General features: G+C 32.3%; 3 protein-coding genes and 1 long non-coding RNA gene across 4 annotated transcripts; 1 reads left to right on the top strand and 3 right to left on the bottom strand.

The window, feature by feature from the left end:
* Positions 1 to 283: 283 nt before the first annotated feature.
* On the bottom strand, positions 284 to 5,788 carry LOC107915844 (mRNA-decapping enzyme subunit 2). Its single transcript, XM_016845045.2, has 8 exons — positions 5,351 to 5,788; positions 4,100 to 4,251; positions 3,454 to 3,581; positions 2,925 to 3,020; positions 2,156 to 2,308; positions 1,640 to 1,743; positions 1,482 to 1,549; positions 284 to 825 (listed from the first exon to the last, which is right to left on the bottom strand). The coding sequence occupies exons 1-8, from the start codon at positions 5,428 to 5,430 to the stop codon at positions 641 to 643; spliced, it is 966 nt and encodes a 321-aa protein (XP_016700534.1). The 5' UTR covers positions 5,431 to 5,788; the 3' UTR covers positions 284 to 640.
* Positions 5,789 to 11,900: 6,112 nt separating this feature from the next.
* On the top strand, positions 11,901 to 14,716 carry LOC121222533 (uncharacterized). The gene is made up of 3 exons (XM_041103522.1): positions 11,901 to 12,287; positions 12,708 to 13,104; positions 14,222 to 14,716. The coding sequence occupies exons 1-3, from the start codon at positions 12,128 to 12,130 to the stop codon at positions 14,511 to 14,513; spliced, it is 849 nt and encodes a 282-aa protein (XP_040959456.1). The 5' UTR covers positions 11,901 to 12,127; the 3' UTR covers positions 14,514 to 14,716.
* Positions 14,717 to 14,772: 56 nt separating this feature from the next.
* LOC121222108 (RING-H2 finger protein ATL73) lies at positions 14,773 to 15,192 on the bottom strand. The gene has a single exon (XM_041102016.1). The coding sequence runs from the start codon at positions 15,190 to 15,192 to the stop codon at positions 14,773 to 14,775; it is 420 nt and encodes a 139-aa protein (XP_040957950.1).
* A 2,031-nt stretch (positions 15,193 to 17,223) lies between these two features.
* LOC121222532 (uncharacterized) lies at positions 17,224 to 18,734 on the bottom strand. The gene is made up of 5 exons (XR_005919845.1): positions 18,707 to 18,734; positions 18,566 to 18,627; positions 18,104 to 18,199; positions 17,477 to 17,959; positions 17,224 to 17,386 (listed from the first exon to the last, which is right to left on the bottom strand). It is a non-coding gene; the product is annotated as an uncharacterized lncRNA (long non-coding RNA).
* Positions 18,735 to 18,907: the final 173 nt, after the last annotated feature.

The following is an 18,907-nucleotide window of genomic DNA, read 5'->3' as shown; positions in this document are numbered from 1 at the left end:
CAAAATCCCTCTCCAAATTAGTACCTAACTAGCCGGGTTCAAACAACATTACCTTGGATTCTTCATTTTCTCAAGTATTCATCTCCATCACCCATGTATAGAACATATCCTAATGACCATAAGAAGACTTCATTTTTAGAGTTTAAAAAATATATATTATAACGTATTCATATATTAGCACATATACACATCCGATACAAATCAGATAAGATAGGCAATTAAGCACTAAATCAACCAAGTCAATGAATCAATTACATTAAAGAAACAGGGATCTTAATCGAAATGCTACTAAGAAGGGCAAACACACCATTTTGATAACATGAAATCAACCAAGTGAGCAGCAGCTTTTAGCGATGGAGCTGTTAGCCGTACAAAGGGGACTATAGTATTTTAATATTTCACCAATCACCAGTTTTTGACTTACATATAACAATGAACAAGACCACAGCATACATTGCCACCAAAGGTTCTTTTTTCTATACAGAATTTACATGTCAAACAAACCCGGACATGACCACAAGAATATACAACCGATTGGGGCGAAGATGCTGTTTGGTTTTACAGGTGAACAAGTTCTAGCAACCAAAAGTCCCACCTATACCAACATAAAGGACGTCACAGTAAGAACTTGTTCTGATCTTCAGGTAGAAAAGCTACCCTCCAATGCTCTTAATATTGCTGCCGTATCAAATCTAAAGTTTCTGAAGCTCTTTCCAGGACCAGTATCAGGCGGCTTAGCATCGGATTGAAGCTTATTCGATTGGCTCTCTACAATCATTGAGTTACTTCCTATGGAACTGTTCTTTGCTTTCCAAATAGAAACCCCTTGCCAATTTGAAAAACTCGTCAGAAAACACACACTAAAACATCTCCAAGGTACCCGAAGTCTTTAGAGAACGTATAACCTTAAGAGTAATTACACTACAACCAACCAATCAAAATTACAAGCGATATGCTTTTGAAAATATACGGAGTCATCAGTAGATTAAGGTAAGGCCAGAATGCAAAATCACAGTGGTTGAGTTTAATTAATGACAAAGATAAGTACTTATAAAGCAAACCATGCAATGCTCATATAAAGCTCCAATTAGTGTTTTAAATTGGTTAGCTCAAACATCTTAAACAAAATGACATTTATATTTACAAACACTTTTATGTGATTCAATTATGAGCTATAGTATCATTCTTCTTCCCAAACCAACCAACAGGTCACAGGCTGAATTCTGAGCAGTTATATGATCTTATCTAAATTTCACCTCTTCACCTATAATCCCTCTACTAACAAAAGAACTGTTGGAGATGAAAAGAGTAGATTTGATTATTTTACTTTCCTCAACTGCCCTTGTCACTTAAGGTTCACAAAATCCTAACTCCTTCATTCACACGACTACTCCTTTTCATCCCCTTTTCTAGTCTTCCCTTGATAAGGTAAACAAAAGCCTAATACTAATCACTTTCTAAAATAAAGGGAAGGGAAAAACCTTTTAGAGGCAAATCTGGTCTAGGAGGTAGTGGGGACGGATGCTTTGAAATCCATGATTTCAGAGATCTGCATACAGACATCATATATGAGCAATTTACTCAACAATTGAAATGCATGTGAATTAATCACAATCTAGTTTAAGAAAAAAATACTGACGCTAAGAAGGGGGCCACCATATAAAGCTTTAGGCCAGTGATCCCACGAGATATTACTTCATTAGTTGCAGGCTGAAGATCATCAATCCGGTGCCATGCAATTTCCTGCAACCAGATAATAACAGGCAGGCTGTCAACATCATTACTTTCTAAGAGATACGATGTCTCAGATATCCTCTCCATCCCTTGGTAAAGACAGTTGTTTAAAGGACTCTCTTAATTTTCATCATTTCCATAAGGCGGCAAAATACCAAGTAATGACAGGTAAGGCAAATGCCTAACATCTATAGTGGACAGGCATTAACCACTAAAAAAGCCCAAATGTGAAATTGCTTGAGGACTGAGCATTTTGAACACAAGTTAATTGGATAAATGCTCTGATGTTGCAAGGAGAAGTCAACTGCATGTACAAGGGTTGCTTAAAACTGGAATTCTATCAGGCCATTAAATCTTTTGTAACCTTCCAAATCTTATTTAAGAACAAGTAATAACACTTATCAACAAAAGAAACACATACACTGATCTCCTTTTTCGTAAGTGGGGCAAAGGGAGTATCATCCTTTACACCAGCAATTATATAGAGCCGCACTCTCTGCTGGCCAAATATTACTTCAATGTATTCATCTTTGTTTAGGAGAGCTGAAACATCGAAGCCTGTTTCTTCTAAGACCTGCATTTTCATTGGATGCACATCAACAATCACAGAAGAATAAAGAAAAAAGAGAAAACGGGAAACAAAGATTTCAAAGAGTAATCAGTAGTTATTTGGATTCCCTTATCATCAAAAACCAGATGCATCCCTTTTGGTGCCACAATATCAGCTCTATTATTTCTCCAAACAAGAAGGGAAATACGAAGTGAATAAATTACAAGTAATGATTTATTCATACAATGGCTGCCTACCACTAATGAAGTTAAATGACAAATTTAATAGAGACTGGCAACCCTACTCAAGCTTTTATTTTTGAGAGGTAAAAGAACCAATATGGTAAGTTAGTTAATAAAGTAATGTAGATTCCACATTTTTTCCTCATCTATGTCAGTTACAACTAAAGCCCAAGATCATTCTGAAACAACCATTGACTCTGTAGCCATCTCCACCTAGTAGAGTCTAATTACAACCATCTGAAGATCTCAAACCACGAGAATAGATTCATCTTGTTGCAAGAGGTTAAACTATCAGTCAAAGGAAATACACTTCCAATCTGATTCTTTAGGAATCAGTTTCCAGCTCTTCAAAAAATAGCCAACAATACTAAAACCTAATCCATTATAAATAAGCTTACTTCTCGAATGGCACATGCATGGTCCTCCTCGTCTTTGTTCTTTTTCCCACGTGGGAAACTCCAGCTTGTCCCTTTCCACCCCTTCACTAGGATGCACTATTAATTGCAGCAACAAACACAAAGACATCATAGAATGAAAGTTCAGTAATTAACATCAACATATACGATAATCCTAGAAAATGTTATACAACATGAATTTAATTGCAAAAAATAGCTTTCATTGAGTTCCATCAATTAGAAAACAACATTTGAATGAAAAACCCAAGAAATACAGTTGCACTAACACAAAATCTCCGATGAATATATCAAGAGAGTGAAGAAGTGATTCCAAAAGAAAAAAGATAACAGAAAAACTTCTGCTCTTAAGCACAAACACATGAATGCCTATGCCAGAAGTGTATTAGAGTTGAGCATAGAAGTGCAATGAAGTCAACTTGGGCAAAAAGTGAATTACTCAAAAAAAAAAAAAAAGGGAACACAAAGGTCAAAGGACTTCTTGTTTTTTATCTAGCAAAAGGAAGAGACTCACCCGTTCATATGTTTCATCCAAAATAATTGCCCCAGTTACAGGAACTCGAACCTTGTAATCAGTGAAATCCTTAAATATATCATCTATATGAGCAACATAAGGCCTTAAAACATCGCAGCTGTTAAACACTGGAACCAGTAAAGGAAATAGAGAATATTGATAACAGAGACAAAAACACAGACCATACTCAGTATGGAATAACAAAAAGAAATCAGAAAATGCCATAAAGATAATCTTCCAACAGGAAAATAAAATGTTAACTCAAAAAGAATCTAGACTAATACTACACTTAATAGTATAAACTCTTGCATCCAATTGCATCGAGGAAAAAAGGATGGAATCTGGGCCACCATCTTCAAAGAGAGAAGATATAACAAGCTCAAGCTCCAACTCCCTGTTAAAAAATATTATTTTTCCTTTTTCTAATAGTACAGATTCTATGAAATAGAAGTTCAAACTTCTGCAATCATAACATAAACTAGGGGAGTATATCACCTATAATAACTTCAATGAAATTAGCCAATCACAATATTAAAGTGTGTAGAGCTCACAAAATCATTATATAGAACCCATGCTTTTAAGTGGTGGACCCTTCCTGATAACAACATATCACATAACAGTAAAAGATGCATCAAATATAGGATACATAAAGAGGTGAACTCCTTTAGGTTCAATGACTTCAATGATGGATTTTTTTCCACTGTGTTGTCCTCATAGAACCAATGTGCATACTCCACAAGGAAGAGAATTCTCTCAAATGACTGCTGGTCCTCTTTTGGAACATTTAAAACAAACCGACTGCACAAAAATTATTAGCAGTAAGCTTTAGATAAAATCAAGAGGGGGGAATAAAAAGAAAAATGGCAAGGATCTAAAGACTCTTAAGCTTAAGCCTTATACTTATGAATTACTAAGTCTCACAAACAGCTACTACAAAACCAGAGATATCATTTAACCCATTTAGTGCATTCACGGAACAGGATATACCATCTATATTTCCCTCTGACAAAAATAAAACTTTAATAAATAAATAAAAGAAGGTATTTGAATTCAATCTTTTCTCTCAAAGTCAATATATTTTATACCAATTGAACAGATCGCACAATATTCAGTCTTTTTCCTCTTTTGTGAGATTCAGGATACAGTAACCGATTCAATAATATATGTGGTTCCAGTAAATAACTTATTTATCTTGTTATTAATCAAGGATTTCCAGTATAGCTAGAATGACCCTCACAATTTGCAACTACAAATTTGTTAAGAAATGAGGCAATAACATCATCATTTGCTAGGATAGAAATATCTGCAGGATCAGGATCACAATTTGTTTCGATTAAACAAATCGTTGAAATTACAGATCAAACTTCCATAACTCCATGCTCATCAAGCAGGCTGGTAGCATTACAAACTAACAACTCCACAGTCCCACTAAGTTTTAATCTACACAGTTATCTGCACACCACATTATTAGTCCCACTCACTAACAATCTTCAAAATACATCATTATCAATCTATCAACAGCAAATATATATATTATCCAACTAAAAATACATGGCCTAACAATATTGAACAAGGATCTGAACATTGAGGGTCTAAACACCAGCTTCTTCAATTTATACAAAGGATCAAGCTTCCAAATCAAATTATTTTTCTACCAAGTTCTAAAGCAATGCAATTAAGAATTCCCTATACCAAAATATGCAATATGAAACTAAGTTTAACTTTCATAATAACCTACAAAACAGATATTTCCAAACAAGGAACATGAGCTAATAAACCTAACTTAACAATTTATTCTATAAAAAGCATTTTAAAAAAACCCAATAACTAGTCAGAAAAACACTAGAACTCAAACATCAAATTATCGGGCAACAAAAGAAAAAGAAAAAGTTGAAACCTGCAAAGATCGTCAAGAAGCTCTTGAGGAGGAAGACCGTTCTTTAATGGCGTACTCGAAGACCGATGTAAACCAGACATAGCTCTTTCTAGTTTCAAAAAAGAAAAACAAAAAGAAGAAAAAAAGAACTAAAACCCTAACCCTAACTATTTCTTAGAGAAAGATCCAGAAGATTCTAATAGAAGCTTCAAATATTTATCGTAAATTCTTTTTTCTTTGGTTACTAAAGTTTATCGGAAAATGGAGATGGAAAGGTAGAAAGAGAGGTCCCGCCGGCCGGGATCTCTCAAGGGGGGATGGTGAGTGGTGACCCGAAAATAAACCGTTTCTCCGCCTGCCTCTTTGGAATTGAGTGACCCCCTTTTTGGTGGATTTTGGGATTTTATATTGACCCGTTTTGGTTTTTATGAACCGGGTTTTGAATTATGGGTTGAAACTGAAAACGATTTGGATATTCGCATATTTGTATTTATTATGGCCAGTAAGGTATAGTTTGAAATAATTGGAAGAAATAAGAATAAATTATTTCTTTTGGCTTAATATAATATTTGGTACCTAAACTTGGCACTTTTTTCTAATTTGGTACCTAATCTTTTTTTGGTCCAATTTGGTACCCAAACTTGACACTTTTTTCCTAATTTGATACCTAAACTTGACACTTTTTCTTAAGTTGGTACTTAAACTTTTTGGGAGGTCCAATTTGGTACCCGAACTTGACTCTTTTTCCTAATTTGGTACCTTTTTTTTTTGATTTGGTACTTGCCAAACGTTTTACAAATAGAATAAATAATCAATGTATGACCGAAATGTGACAAATGATATGATATTTTTTTGTGTTTTATATGTTCAATTACTTTTATTTTTATTTATTTATTTATTTTATTAATTGAAAGTAATGGATTTCTTTTAATTTGGGGTTTTAAAATTCTTTTTTCCTTATTTAATATTAATTCGTTAAGCATATCTCAATTCCTATTTTTTTTAAACATGAATTTCCTCTAATACTAACAATATTTTTATAGCATAACAAAAAAAAATTAACATCGTTAGTGTTTTACGTCATTTGTATAACATTTAACAAATTTAGGTATCAAATTGAACCTAAAAAAAGATTAAGTACCAAATTAAGAAAAAAAATACGAAGTTTAGGTACCAAATTGGACCCCAAAAAATTTTTAAGTGTCAAATTAGGAAAAAAGTGTCAAATTCAAGTATCAAATTGAGCCAAAAAAAAGTTTAAATACTAAATTAGAAAAAAGTGTCAAATTTAGGTACCAAATACTATATTAAACCTTTCTTTTTTTAATTTCTTAAACTTAATATTTTTAGTAAGTGAAACATGAATTACTAAGTTGGAAATATAAGAAATGAAAGTAATAAAACATATTAAAATAATGGGTAAACTACACCCATAGTCACTTTTGTTTACCTTAGGTTACATTTCAGTCACTTATGTTTGAAATGTTACGTTTTAGTCATTTACGTTATTGTGTTGTAACATTTTAGTCACTGAGCCGTTAATTGTCGTTAATGGTGTAATGATAAGCTAACGTAGCACGTTAAATTATCATTTCAAACAAAAACTTTAGGTTAAATTATACAATTGGTCCCCATAATTTTTCGTTTTGAGCAATTTAATTCTTTTATATTCTTTTAACTTTCTTTCTTTCTTTTCCATTCTCTTCTGCTTCTCCCTCTATTTTCCTACCTTCTTTATTTCTTTTAACATACCAGGAAGTCGAATTGGTAGTGAAGAAATAAGCATGGTATGGGTTATAGGGTTTTGGTTATAGGCAAATGATGGCAGTCGACTTCCTACTTCTTTTTTCACTGCCAATTCGACTTCCTAATATGTTAAAAGAAATGGGAAAGATATGAAAACAGAGGGAGAAACAAAAGAGAATGGAAAAAAGAGGAAAGTTTAAAGAACATAAAAGAAAAAAATTAAATTACTTAAAACGAAAAAAATATGGGGATCAATTGTATAATTTAACCTAAAATTTTGTTTGAAATGATTATTTAACATGCCACGTTAACTTACTATTACACCATTAACGACGATTAATGGCTCAGTGACTAAAATGTTACAACATGATAACGTAAATGACTAAAACATAACATTTCAAACATAAGTGACTAAAACGTAACCTAAGGTAAACAAAAGTGACCATGGGTGTAGTTTACCCTAAAATAATAATATATGCTAAACCACCTAAACTATAATATTTTTTCCATATCCATACCTAAACTTTTTTTTTTTGTTATAAGTAATACTTAAATTCTTTTTTACCAAGTTGGTATCTCCATTAGTTCTATTAAGTTTATTTAAAAAAGAAGCTTAACTCATAAATTAGTATCTAAACCATGTATTTTTCTCATTTTGGTACCTAAATATTTTTTGGTTACAAGTGGTACCGAAACTATTTTTTTCCCAAGATGGTACATCTGTTAGTTCAACCTTAGTTAAATCATTAAATCACTTTAAAAAAAAAAAGATAACCAATTAAAATTTGGCATGTGTCAAAAAAGACAAAAATAAGTATTATTTCTCTTATATATATTATTGCTTTTATTTTTCTATTTCTTTGAAATCAGGAGATGACTTGAATCAATCAAGTCATCAGTTCTCAATTTAATTAGTTATTCTGGTTCGATCAAATAAATTATTAAAAATAAAAAATATTTAAATAATAGAGAAAACCAATTTAATTGTTTCTATCTTGGTTTAACCAACCTATATCGGTTTACAGAACAATTAGTTCAATATATCTCCGGACCGATACCCCAATTGATTTTTTGTCCAATCAGTTTGACTAGCCATTTCGGTTTGGTTCTAAAAATACTAGTTTTGATCGATAAAATAACTTTTTGATCTCGTCAGGTCAAGCAAGAAAACATTAATGAAGTTCAAAAACAAAATTAATCGCTAGCATATTAATCTCAGGAGGACGAATTTCGAGCCATCACTGATATTATCATACATTATAAAAGAAGAAAGAAAATAAAAAGGAAATAGAAAAAATAAAGAGAGAGAGAGAATGTAAGAAAATAAAAGAATTAAAAATATTTTTAAAAATTTAATGAAGTGACTAGACTTGATCATGGGTTGGACTATCCATCTAGGCCCAAAGGCTTGTCTGAAAAGTGAGAGGGTTTGAGTAAAAATATAAGCCTAAAAAATGAGTTTGGACTAAAAAATAAGACCCATTTTCTAAATAGGTCGAGTCTCGAGTAAGATTTTTTGGCCTGAGCTCAACTCAACCCGAATAAGCCTAAACTTTTTTCCTTGTTGTTTTGTTCCTGTTATGTTGTTGTTTTATTGTTGTTAGGTTGTTGTTTTGCTACCATTTCACTATTATATTGCTACTATTTTGTTATTATTTGGATATTGTATAATTTTTGTTTTGTTGTTAATTTTGCTACTATTTTAGAGACATTTACTTGTTAAGTTGCAACTATCTTAGTGCTATTTAAATATAAACACTTTTTTAATGTATTTTTAATTTGTTGGGAAACATTTATTTTAATGTTTTAGTGTATTTGATGTATTATATTTTTAAATTTCTTTTTATATAAAAATTCTAAAAAAATTAATGCAGGCAGGCCGAGTATGACTTGGGTTTAGCATTTTTAATCTAGGCTGGGATTGAGTAGAATTTTAGGCCCATTTTTAAGGGTCGAGTTGGACCCCAACCTAAAAAATGAGCCTATAACATTCTTCAACCCAACTCAGCCCATAATCAGGTCTAGATGTGGCAGATTATTATTGACTGGATTCTTTTTAACGAATATAACACTTTTGTGTAATATGAGTAACTGAACGATAGTTTAGGTACCACTTATGATAAAAAAATTTGTTTAGAGTCAAAATGAGAAAAATGCATAATTAGGTAGCAATTTATGGGTTAAGCCTTTTTCTTTTAAATAGATTTAAGAGTTTGAGTAACAAAGATATTAACTTAGAAAAAAAAATAGTTAAATACTATTTGTGACAAAAAAATTAAATATCAAAATAAAATAAAAAAATTGTATAAATTAAGTATCAATTTGTGAGTAAAGTGAATAATATATAATTATTTTAATTAAAAATCCTTCTCAATTTTTTATTTTTTAAAATTCCTTTTTACTTTTACAAACTTCTTTTTGCAATTAAAAGATACATAATATTTGTCGACTGAGTCTTAGTTTAGTTGATATCAACATTGTTACCAGTCTAGGAGAATGTGGATTCGAATGCGTTGAAGCGTATTATTCTCTAATTTAAAGGTTGGAGAGGGACTATAAATAATTTTAAGTATCTCCTCTAGATATATTTTTTTTACAATTAATAATTAATTGTTTTTTCTGGTTACAGTTCTATAAAAATAGAATATTCCATGATTAGAAGCTTTTGTCTCTTCTAATTATATATAAAGTAAAATAAAATTAATTCTTTCGGTAGTTCATTCATTATCCAAGTTGAAAATAATTGGATTTAAATATAAATGTTTTTTTCAACAACCTTTTGATAAAAGTGGTATAAAAGTTTTGATTCGATTTTAAGTAAGTTCATTCCCTTCACTTAATTATTGAAAAATGCAAGTGTTTATAAGTATAATAATTTATTTGGCTTTTTAACTTTATAAAAAAAAATTAGTCGTTCATTGTTTCACTCTTTTTATCTATTAAACTTATATTATTTGTTAAATCACTTTAAAATAGAGGAAAATGTTAACTAACTTTGCCAATATGGCATACATATTGACTACCACGTGAATGTCACATCAGTAATTAATTAATTTTTTAAAAATAAAAATTATTTAAAAAGTATAAAATATTTTTTAATTTTTTAAAAGTTAATTAATTGCTAACGTTGCATACACGTGGGTTGCCATGTGGATGCCACGTCAACAAAGTTAATAGATGTTAAATTTTTCATCAATTTTGGGGTGATTTGATAATAGTACAAGTTCAAGGTTTAAAATAAGTAAAATATTAAGTTGAAGGCTGAAATGACCTTATTTTTTGTAAAATTGAAGGGTCAAATAAGTTATTATGACTTGTCTGTAATTACACACGTATGACATATTTGGTGTAATTGGAGCATCCTAGTGTACCCCAGTTACACTATTCAATTCTTACCGGAGAGTGAGAATTAGAGTAATTATGCAAGTAATTACAAACAACATCCCAATTACACTATTTAATTCTTAGTGGAGAGTGAGAATTAAAGTAATTGTGTAAGTAATTACAAATAATTACATTGTGCTTGACCACAATAGAATAATTAGATGAAAGAGTAATTACTAAGGTAGTAACTACATCCTATCGTAATTACAATAAATTATAATTTTCTAGATGTGTTTGCTTAACAAAATGTAATGATATCGTTATTCATTATGTTATATTTGGTAGTAGAAATTGTAACTACACAGTTGCATAATTTAAATTTAAAAAATATTAATTATTATAAAACTTATTAACAATACTTAAAAGAAAAAATTCTAAACAAATAACAAAATTAAAATCAGATCATTGTATATAATATGTTAGTCCAAGAAAATAGTTGACAATACAAGAAAATAGTTGACATTGACATTGTTGCCATTGCAGGAAAACTTGAGTTCGAGTGTGCGGAAACGTGTTTATTCTTCTATTTAAAAGTTGAGAAGGAGTTATGGATAGTTTTAGACATTTGTATAAAAAATGTTCTAATATTCCATATATGTTGGGTTATTCCTTCTCAGGCATTTAACATATACTCATTAATTTCTAAGTTATTGACCAATTTCTTCATCACTTGAATTGAAATATGAATTTGTATCATCAAGATTACTAGAATCTTCTTCTAAGGACTTTCCAAAATATGAATTAGTTATGAAGTATGTATGCACAATTCATACTTTTTTTTTTTAGATTAGATTGAGATGGTGATGTTAATACGAGGAATAAAACTTTAAAATAATAAATTTCCTCTTAACCATATTTCAGAGATTTAAAAGTTTCAAATTGAAAAATTTACAAGTCGTCTTTAATGTTTGTGTGTAGCTTTATCTCTCAAATAATATCGCATTTCATCATACGGTTTTTATATCTACATAACTAATTTTGTAGATTATCATATGCAAATTTTAAACTATTTTAGGGTCTCTCCTAAATAACATTTCTTTAACACTCTATCATATGAGGTGTAAATCCTTTTTTATAAACTTAATTTACATCTGACTTATGTTGCAGTCTATTAAAATCATAATATGAGAAAACATTACCTTTTATTTAAATTATAACTGACAAATTAACAGATCAACATGATTATTAATAAATATGCAAATAATTAAAGTGAAAAAAGATGTTCGCCAAAAAGGAAAGAAATAATTAAAATTACTAATAGTACCGTAAATTAATATTATTTGAATAATTTAAAAAATTTAAATCAATTAAATTATAATTGATATCAATTAATTAAATCGATTAAAAACCAAATTAACTATTTTTCAAAAGTTTTAATAATAATTTAATAATTCAATTCATCCAATTAAACCAATTTAAAGAACATTGCAATAAACAGTGAATGAAGGGAGAGTGTCAGCAAAACCACACAGAAGAACAAACAAATTTGTGTCCAAAGATATTCATACCATTACCTTTGCTTGCCTTTTGTCTGTTTGTTGACAAAATTCCTTTGCTTCCTTCATACTTCAATTCATTCCCTTTCTCTTCCCCAACAATCAAAGAATCTCCATACGCTAAAACAGAGACAAGGTGAGGTGAAACGAAAGACAAGCAAGTCTCCTAGAAATGCGGAGCTTAACATTGGGTACTTCACTTACACTGTCTCCATCATCATCAACCCCAACACCTTCCTCAAAATCCCCTCTTTCCCTTTTAATCAAACAGCCTCCACCCTTTTACCCTCCTTCTCCCAGGGTTTCTAATGAATTATCAATCCCCAGATTTGGTAAAGATTCTGTCTTTAATGGGTATTTTTAGAATTTTTTTGATGAATATGGATTTAACCCATGTCAAAGATTATTCCTTTCTTTTGTTTTTCAATACAAAAATTGGGTTTTTGGCATTTGTCTACGTGTGAATTTAGTTGTACATGAAGTTATTGGATTTGGGTATTTTTTGTTGTTTGCTATGAATTTGCCAATTTGCTTTGACTATAAATGTCCTCTTTTATGGAATTTATGAACGATTCCTTTTTTATGGAAGGCTGGTAGTGATGGAATCTGGGTTTATTTCTTTTTTTGGCTAGACATTCAACAGGTATTTCATGTTTGATTGTCTATTATATGGATAAAAAGAATCATAAAAGTGAAATTGCTATGATTAGAGGTCATTTTTGTTGAGAAAGGTGGATTATATTTGTTTGTAGGAGCATGTAGAGCTACTCAAGTTGTCGATCTCTTTCCGACCGTGTCTCCCGAGATTGTTGTTCGGGAGGCACGGTTAGAGGATTGTTGGGAAGTAGCTGAGACGCACTGCAGCTCGTTCTTCCCCGAATATTCCTTCCCTTTGGATTTCGTGCTACGAGTTGATAGACTGGTGGGGATGCTGTCTGGATTCTCTATTCCTCCTGGTTGCCGGAGAACTTGTTTGGTTGCTGTCATTGGTGGTTCAGTTGGTGATACGTTTTTATTTGGAACTGAAGATTTCAAAATCGGAGGTTTTGACGGAAAATTCAGTCTTAATAAAGGGTATGTGACTGGTATATTAACTATCGATACCGTTGCCGATTTTCTTCCTAGAAAAGGACCACTTCGACAGAGAAGGTGAGTGTAATTATTGGCTGCTCTTCTATACTAGTTTAATGTCATTTAATACAGACATGCCGCTTGAAACTTACTCTATAAGAAACTTGTTTCGTTAAACGTTAAATACTTAGGATGCAAAATGACAGTCTGAAAATTTTCGGTTTTATGTTTGCGTAAATGCAGCTCATCAAATTTACCATAGCTTTGTCTTTGTTTCTTTAATTTACATTTTGCATGTCACCCCATTAATGTTATCAATAAACAACTTACATGTCCTGTCTTTGGAATCCATTAACAACTTATGGACAGTGTGTTCTAGTTTGAAATAAGGCTTTCAGGACCATTAGCAGACTATTTTAGTCCAACCTTGTTTGCTAAACCGAACCCTTTGTCTACCGCTACCCCTTCATACCAAAATGCCAGGAATGGAAAAAGACAGGTTTTCTCCATTTTAATCGGTTCTTTTTGTACTGAGTTTTTTTTTTTCAGCTCATAAGGAATGAGAGTCCGAGTGAACCTAGCAAAGTTTCTACATAAATTATGTTGTCTTTCCGTTCTTGATATTCTCATTTGGTAACGTACGTAGAATCAGTAGTTGGTAAGGATGCCTGGTGTCGGTGTCTTGAAAACTAAATTTCCAGCACAATGCCAGAGGTTCATTATTGAAGAATGGTTCTATGTGACTATTGATGCCTGTTAAAGCCTATGGGGATAAGAGAACTCATTTAAACCTCCTTTCTCCGTTAATCTTATTTAGTGAAAGTAACCAGAGTTTCCTGGCTAGGACAGAAAATATACCGGCAAACGTTTGTGAGAGGGCTGAAAAGCAGACAGTGAGGTGAGATGGCATGAACCTCTGTCAAGTTACAGTTCTTAACTCGGGGCCTTATTTATCACCTCTAGTTAAGAGGGCTGAAGACAGTTCTTAACTCAAGACCTTATGTATTGGTGTTCTGTAGATGATAGAGTTCCAGTTTTAAGCAATTATAGTAAGATTAGACCTGCTGGACGTTCTTACCATTATATATCGGTGTTCATTGTTTTGTTCATTGAAGTTGACTCTTTACATGCAGAAAGTACTCTAATTATTAATCTTGTGATTATTAAATAACACACTTGAGCATCTTTATCACAGGACTGGAATTGCATACATATCAAATGTTGCGGTCCGGGAGAGATTCCGTCGTAAGGGAATAGCTAAAAGGCTCATAGCCAAGGCTGAAGCTCAAGCAAAGAGCTGGGGCTGCCGTGCCGTTGCGTTGCACTGCGATTTGAATAACCCTGGTGCAACAAAACTGTACAAAGACCAGGGTTTCAGATGCATTAAGGTGCCGGAAGGAGCAAACTGGCCCCAGCCGAAGACCGCACCCAATGTGAAGTTCAACTTCATGATGAAGCTTCTAAACACCCCTACTACCACTGCATAAATTCTTTCACAAACATTGAAAAAGAGAATCGGATAAAACTCATCAAAGATGCAAATATGTAGGATGTCTGAAATTAGTTGTATATAATTTGAACCTGATGGGATTCGCTTCAAATATTTGTAGTTACTGTATTTATTATCTGTGAGTGTCGGTTATAGATACGTTTAATCTTTTCTAAATGAATTTCTACATTTAAAGAGTAATCATATCCTGATACTCATGTCCGGATAAATACTTCGAAATAATAAAAAATACATGGTTACATGGTCGAACCACGACAAAGGGGGCAATGCGAGTTCCTAACCAGCCATTCATCCATGCAAAGTTGATGATACAGATGGTTGCAGTTTGTAAGAACCCTACAAGAATCTCCATCTTTGAACTCTTCTAAGCATATGACACACTCGGTGCAACGCGATTCAGTTCCTTCTTCGTTCTTGTACTGAACAACGGTCCCGACCATGATCGGCCTTGAAGTTTCTTTAAACTGCTTCTGCAATGGTGGTCCTTGCATGCCCTGTTCAGCTATCGGATAGTTGGATACCCCATTTTCGGGATCTCGGTTGGAAGAATCCATGCGAAAACAAAGGACAACCATAAGTATCATAATCAGTACAATAATGAGTCCCCATAATGCAACCAATGCATACATGATGATTAAACTCATGGTGTCTGCCATGGTGAAAGATTTTCGTAATATTCTAAATCAGATAACTTGGATCAAGCGGTAAATAGGGGTTTTTTTTTATAGGGATCGTTTCCTAATCCTTTACTTGGTAGGAAAGTAATATTTTAATCCAACAATGTTAGTGTTACACAATTATTTATATATCTTATATGAGTTTAATATGGATTAGGATAATGTTAAATGTTATTTTTCAAGGCATTATTGCATTGTATTTGTTTAGACTTTATTAGTAATATCATACATCAATCAACACCAAATTAAATACCATTAATTTTTGTATCTCTATTCAAATCTCGAAATAATCCTAAACCCTAAAATTTATATTTTATTTTATTATTAATTAATTTTATTTATTTATTTATTTAACATAAAGAGTTAGAATAATTAGGGTTAATAGTTTACTTTAGCGTCATTATTATTTAATTAGGTGGAATAATTAAAGTTGAAAGATTATTAAGGAGAAATTGATTTCATGTAGGGCTTTACTTTTCTTAAATATTGGTCTAATCTTGTTCCAAGTACCTACATTCTTCTAACATTTGAAATTTACTCTATTTATTTTTAATTTCAAGAATTTAATCTTTATATATTTTTTATTTATTAGTTAAAATTTTATTTTTTATTTAATAATTAAAGTATAGCATAACTTCTGTTAAATTAGATTAGGTGACACTTGGCATATGCTAAATAAGCAAATAAAAATATTGAATATGATATTGTAAGGTTTTTGGTTTTAAATGAAAAAGAAAATGTTTCATACTAATGGGTTTGAGTCCATTACCGTGGATTCCAATGTACGAGATCTTGTAGCACTTAACAATGAGGCCCTATCGATTAGTATTACACAGAAGAAATTAATTATAGATACTAATACAATTAGATCTGCTCTTCGTAAACAAACTTGGGATTTACGATCCTAGGTAAGATTAGTTTAGGATCATGGGATCCTTTTCTATCAGATAGGAAGGATTGTTGTACAAAATGTGCTTATAAGTAATTGCCCCTTAGATCCTATATCTATCTATATGAAGAAGAAATCATGTAACGAAGGAGATTCTTATTTGTACAAATGGTACTTCAAGCTTGGAACAAACATAAAGAAATTAACGACACTTCTTTATCTTTTGAGTTGTTCTGCCAAATCGGTCACTCAAGACCTTTGGTCTCTACCCGGACTCAATGAAAAAAATGGGATCACTTCTTATGGGTTCGTTGAGAATGATTCTAATCTAGTTCATGGCCTATTAGAAGTAGAAGGTGTTCTGGTGGGATCCTCAAGATTGCGGTCAATTTGATAATGATTGAGTGACATTGCTTCTTCGGTCTGAGCCAGGGAATCCCTTATATATGATGCAAAATGGATCTTGTTCTATCATTGATCAGAGAAATCTCTATGAAAAATACAAATCGGAGTCTGAAGAAGGGGAAGGAGAAGGAGTACTCGACTTGCAACAGATAGAGGAGGATTTATTCAATCACATAGTTTAGGCTCCTAAGATATGGCGCCCTTCAGGCTTTCTATTTAATTGTATCGAAAGACCCAATGAATTGAGATTTCCCTATTGGGCGGGTCATTTCAGGACAAGCAGATCATTTATGATAAAAAAGATAAGATTCAAGAGAATAATTCGACATTCTTGCATAGTTTTAAATTCATGTAAGAAAATTTTTTTGGTTTTAAAATGTGACATAATTTATAATTAGTACAAGTTATTTCACAATCTTATCAATTAGGATACTAAATTTCTGACATTAAAAATAGAAAAAAAAACTAAATTTGAAATATATGAAGAAAAAAGTATTTCACCCAAGTATCCGAATGCAAAATAAATATAATTCAAACTTAATTATAAATATAGGAGTAAGTAAAACCATGGATGTTACTGTTAAGATTGGATATATACATATATATATATCTTCAGACATCTCTATTATTGTTTTCAAGTAACATCCCTCCTCAAAAAAAAAAAAATACAAACTTCCTCAACCTCAAAACTACAATGACAACTCATAGCAAAAGAGGCAGCCATTGGAACACAATACTCAAATGCTGAAAGGCACGACCCATTCAGTGTCCTTAAGGTTGGACAAATTTGTCTAAAGCAGATGTGTCCAATGCTTGAAATTCCTTCACTGCAGCAGCTACTTCGAGTCCGAGTTTCACTGCATCTTCATGGCTTGGCGCCTACAACACGTGTTGTTCATAGCAGTATCGAATCAGTGAATTACAATGCTTATGACAACTTATGAAATTCTTTGCATACTACATTCATACCTCGATGTTAAGAGGAAGGACGGGATCATGAAGTGAAAGCCTAAGGAGAAACCACCCTCCGAACCCGGAAACTCGAACCTGTTTTCAAAGGGAGTTAGCAAAACCTGTTTCCGTAAGGTGGTGAAAGAAAGCTTATACCTAACTTCTAGTTACCCCTTCATAGTTCACAGCTGCCTTCTAAAGCTTGGGGTTTGAAGCAATGGAGTTTCCCAAGTGTTGCAGCACTGCTTCTCCGTATTTCCGGAAGGATGTGTGAGGTTCTAACTGTCAGCAACTTTAACAGAAGTTATGCGGACATAAAAAGATCAGAGCAATATAGTGCACCATACCGTCCTTTAAGATCGGGATGATTCTGATTTATCTTTATTCGCAGCTCCACAGCAATAGCTGGTTCCTCCAGACCCTCGACCAGATCGGTTAAACTTTGCTTCCAATACCTTTGCCGGAAGCCCTTGCTGAAGCAAGTTTATTTAGGAGTTTGACCTGCGCTCAGCAGAAGGTCAAATGGAATTGTATGAGATGGACAAGTCGATGTGTATATTAAGTCGATGTTTTCGTTGATATGTATGGGCCAACCTAATACATGCAAGAATAGGCCCCTCTACAACATAAAATTAAACAGCTTACCATCAAGTACGCCCCATCATCAAGCCAGTCATTCTCTTTGAGATCTCCATGGCCACTGGTTTCTATAGCTAGATGTGATTCCTCTCCAATAGAGTTCTGTCAGTAATTATTTTACTTCAGTACAGGTAAGAAAGAACTGAAAGTTCGACGAGATGATGGGCCATGGTGTAAATAGGTGACAAGGATCTTCGGTACCGAATGATAACATGATTAAGAATGGATATTCTAAAGGATGAAAACAAAAAAAGAATTTCATCAATGACTAATGTTGGAAAATAGTGTCGATTAAAGTCTATCTACATTTGTAAATGGCAATGGACTAATGATCAGCACTAGTAATCGGGCGAAATGATTCATGCTAAGTTGTTTATATCCCATTCACTTATTTCGATAGCACTCTACCAACGGAACTATAACTGATATAAATATTGAAAAGCTAAGGTAAAAGAATATGAAACTTACCAATCGAATCGCCTCGTCAATGACATTCTTATAGCCTCTTTTGCATCTATGGTGCTTTCCCCCTAAAAGAAATTGTGTCTATGAGTTTGCTCTAGAAGAGGCAAAGCAAGTATATACATGTCAATTCCGTTTGTGTCGTACCAAGTTTCTTTTCAATGAATGAAGTAAGTCTGTCTGAAGTCACACTGTCAATTTAGTATCCTAATTGATAAGATTTGGTAAAGATTCTATCTTTAATGGGTATTTTTAGAATTTTTTTATGAAAATGGATTTAACCCATGTCAAAGATTATTCCTTTCTTTTGCTTTTCAATACGAAAATTGGTTTTTGGCATTTGTCTAC

Source organism: Gossypium hirsutum, chromosome D10 (assembly GCF_007990345.1).
Source record: "Gossypium hirsutum isolate 1008001.06 chromosome D10, Gossypium_hirsutum_v2.1, whole genome shotgun sequence".
Taxonomy (NCBI): Eukaryota; Viridiplantae; Streptophyta; class Magnoliopsida; order Malvales; family Malvaceae; genus Gossypium; species Gossypium hirsutum.
The sequence above is the reverse complement of the archived record's forward strand: the minus strand, read 5'-3'. Positions and strand labels throughout refer to the sequence as shown.

What these genes read in the sequence shown, in the direction of transcription:
- LOC121222108 (XM_041102016.1), bottom strand. Translation starts at nt 15,192, where the DNA reads ATGGCAGACACCATGAGTTTAATCATCATGTATGCATTGGTTGCATTA.
- LOC107915844 (XM_016845045.2), bottom strand. Translation starts at nt 5,430, where the DNA reads ATGTCTGGTTTACATCGGTCTTCGAGTACGCCATTAAAGAACGGTCTT. An exon ending in ATGCATGTGCCATTCGAGAA is followed by an intron (nt 2,309 to 2,924) that starts GTAAGCTTATTT and finishes ATGAAAATGCAG; the next exon opens with GTCTTAGAAGAAACAGGCTT. An exon ending in TTACGAAAAAGGAGATCAGT is followed by an intron (nt 1,744 to 2,155) that starts GTATGTGTTTCT and finishes ATCTGGTTGCAG; the next exon opens with GAAATTGCATGGCACCGGAT.
- LOC121222533 (XM_041103522.1), top strand. Translation starts at nt 12,128, where the DNA reads ATGCGGAGCTTAACATTGGGTACTTCACTTACACTGTCTCCATCATCA. An exon ending in ATTATCAATCCCCAGATTTG is followed by an intron (nt 12,288 to 12,707) that starts GTAAAGATTCTG and finishes ATTTGTTTGTAG; the next exon opens with GAGCATGTAGAGCTACTCAA. An exon ending in GGACCACTTCGACAGAGAAG is followed by an intron (nt 13,105 to 14,221) that starts GTGAGTGTAATT and finishes TCTTTATCACAG; the next exon opens with GACTGGAATTGCATACATAT.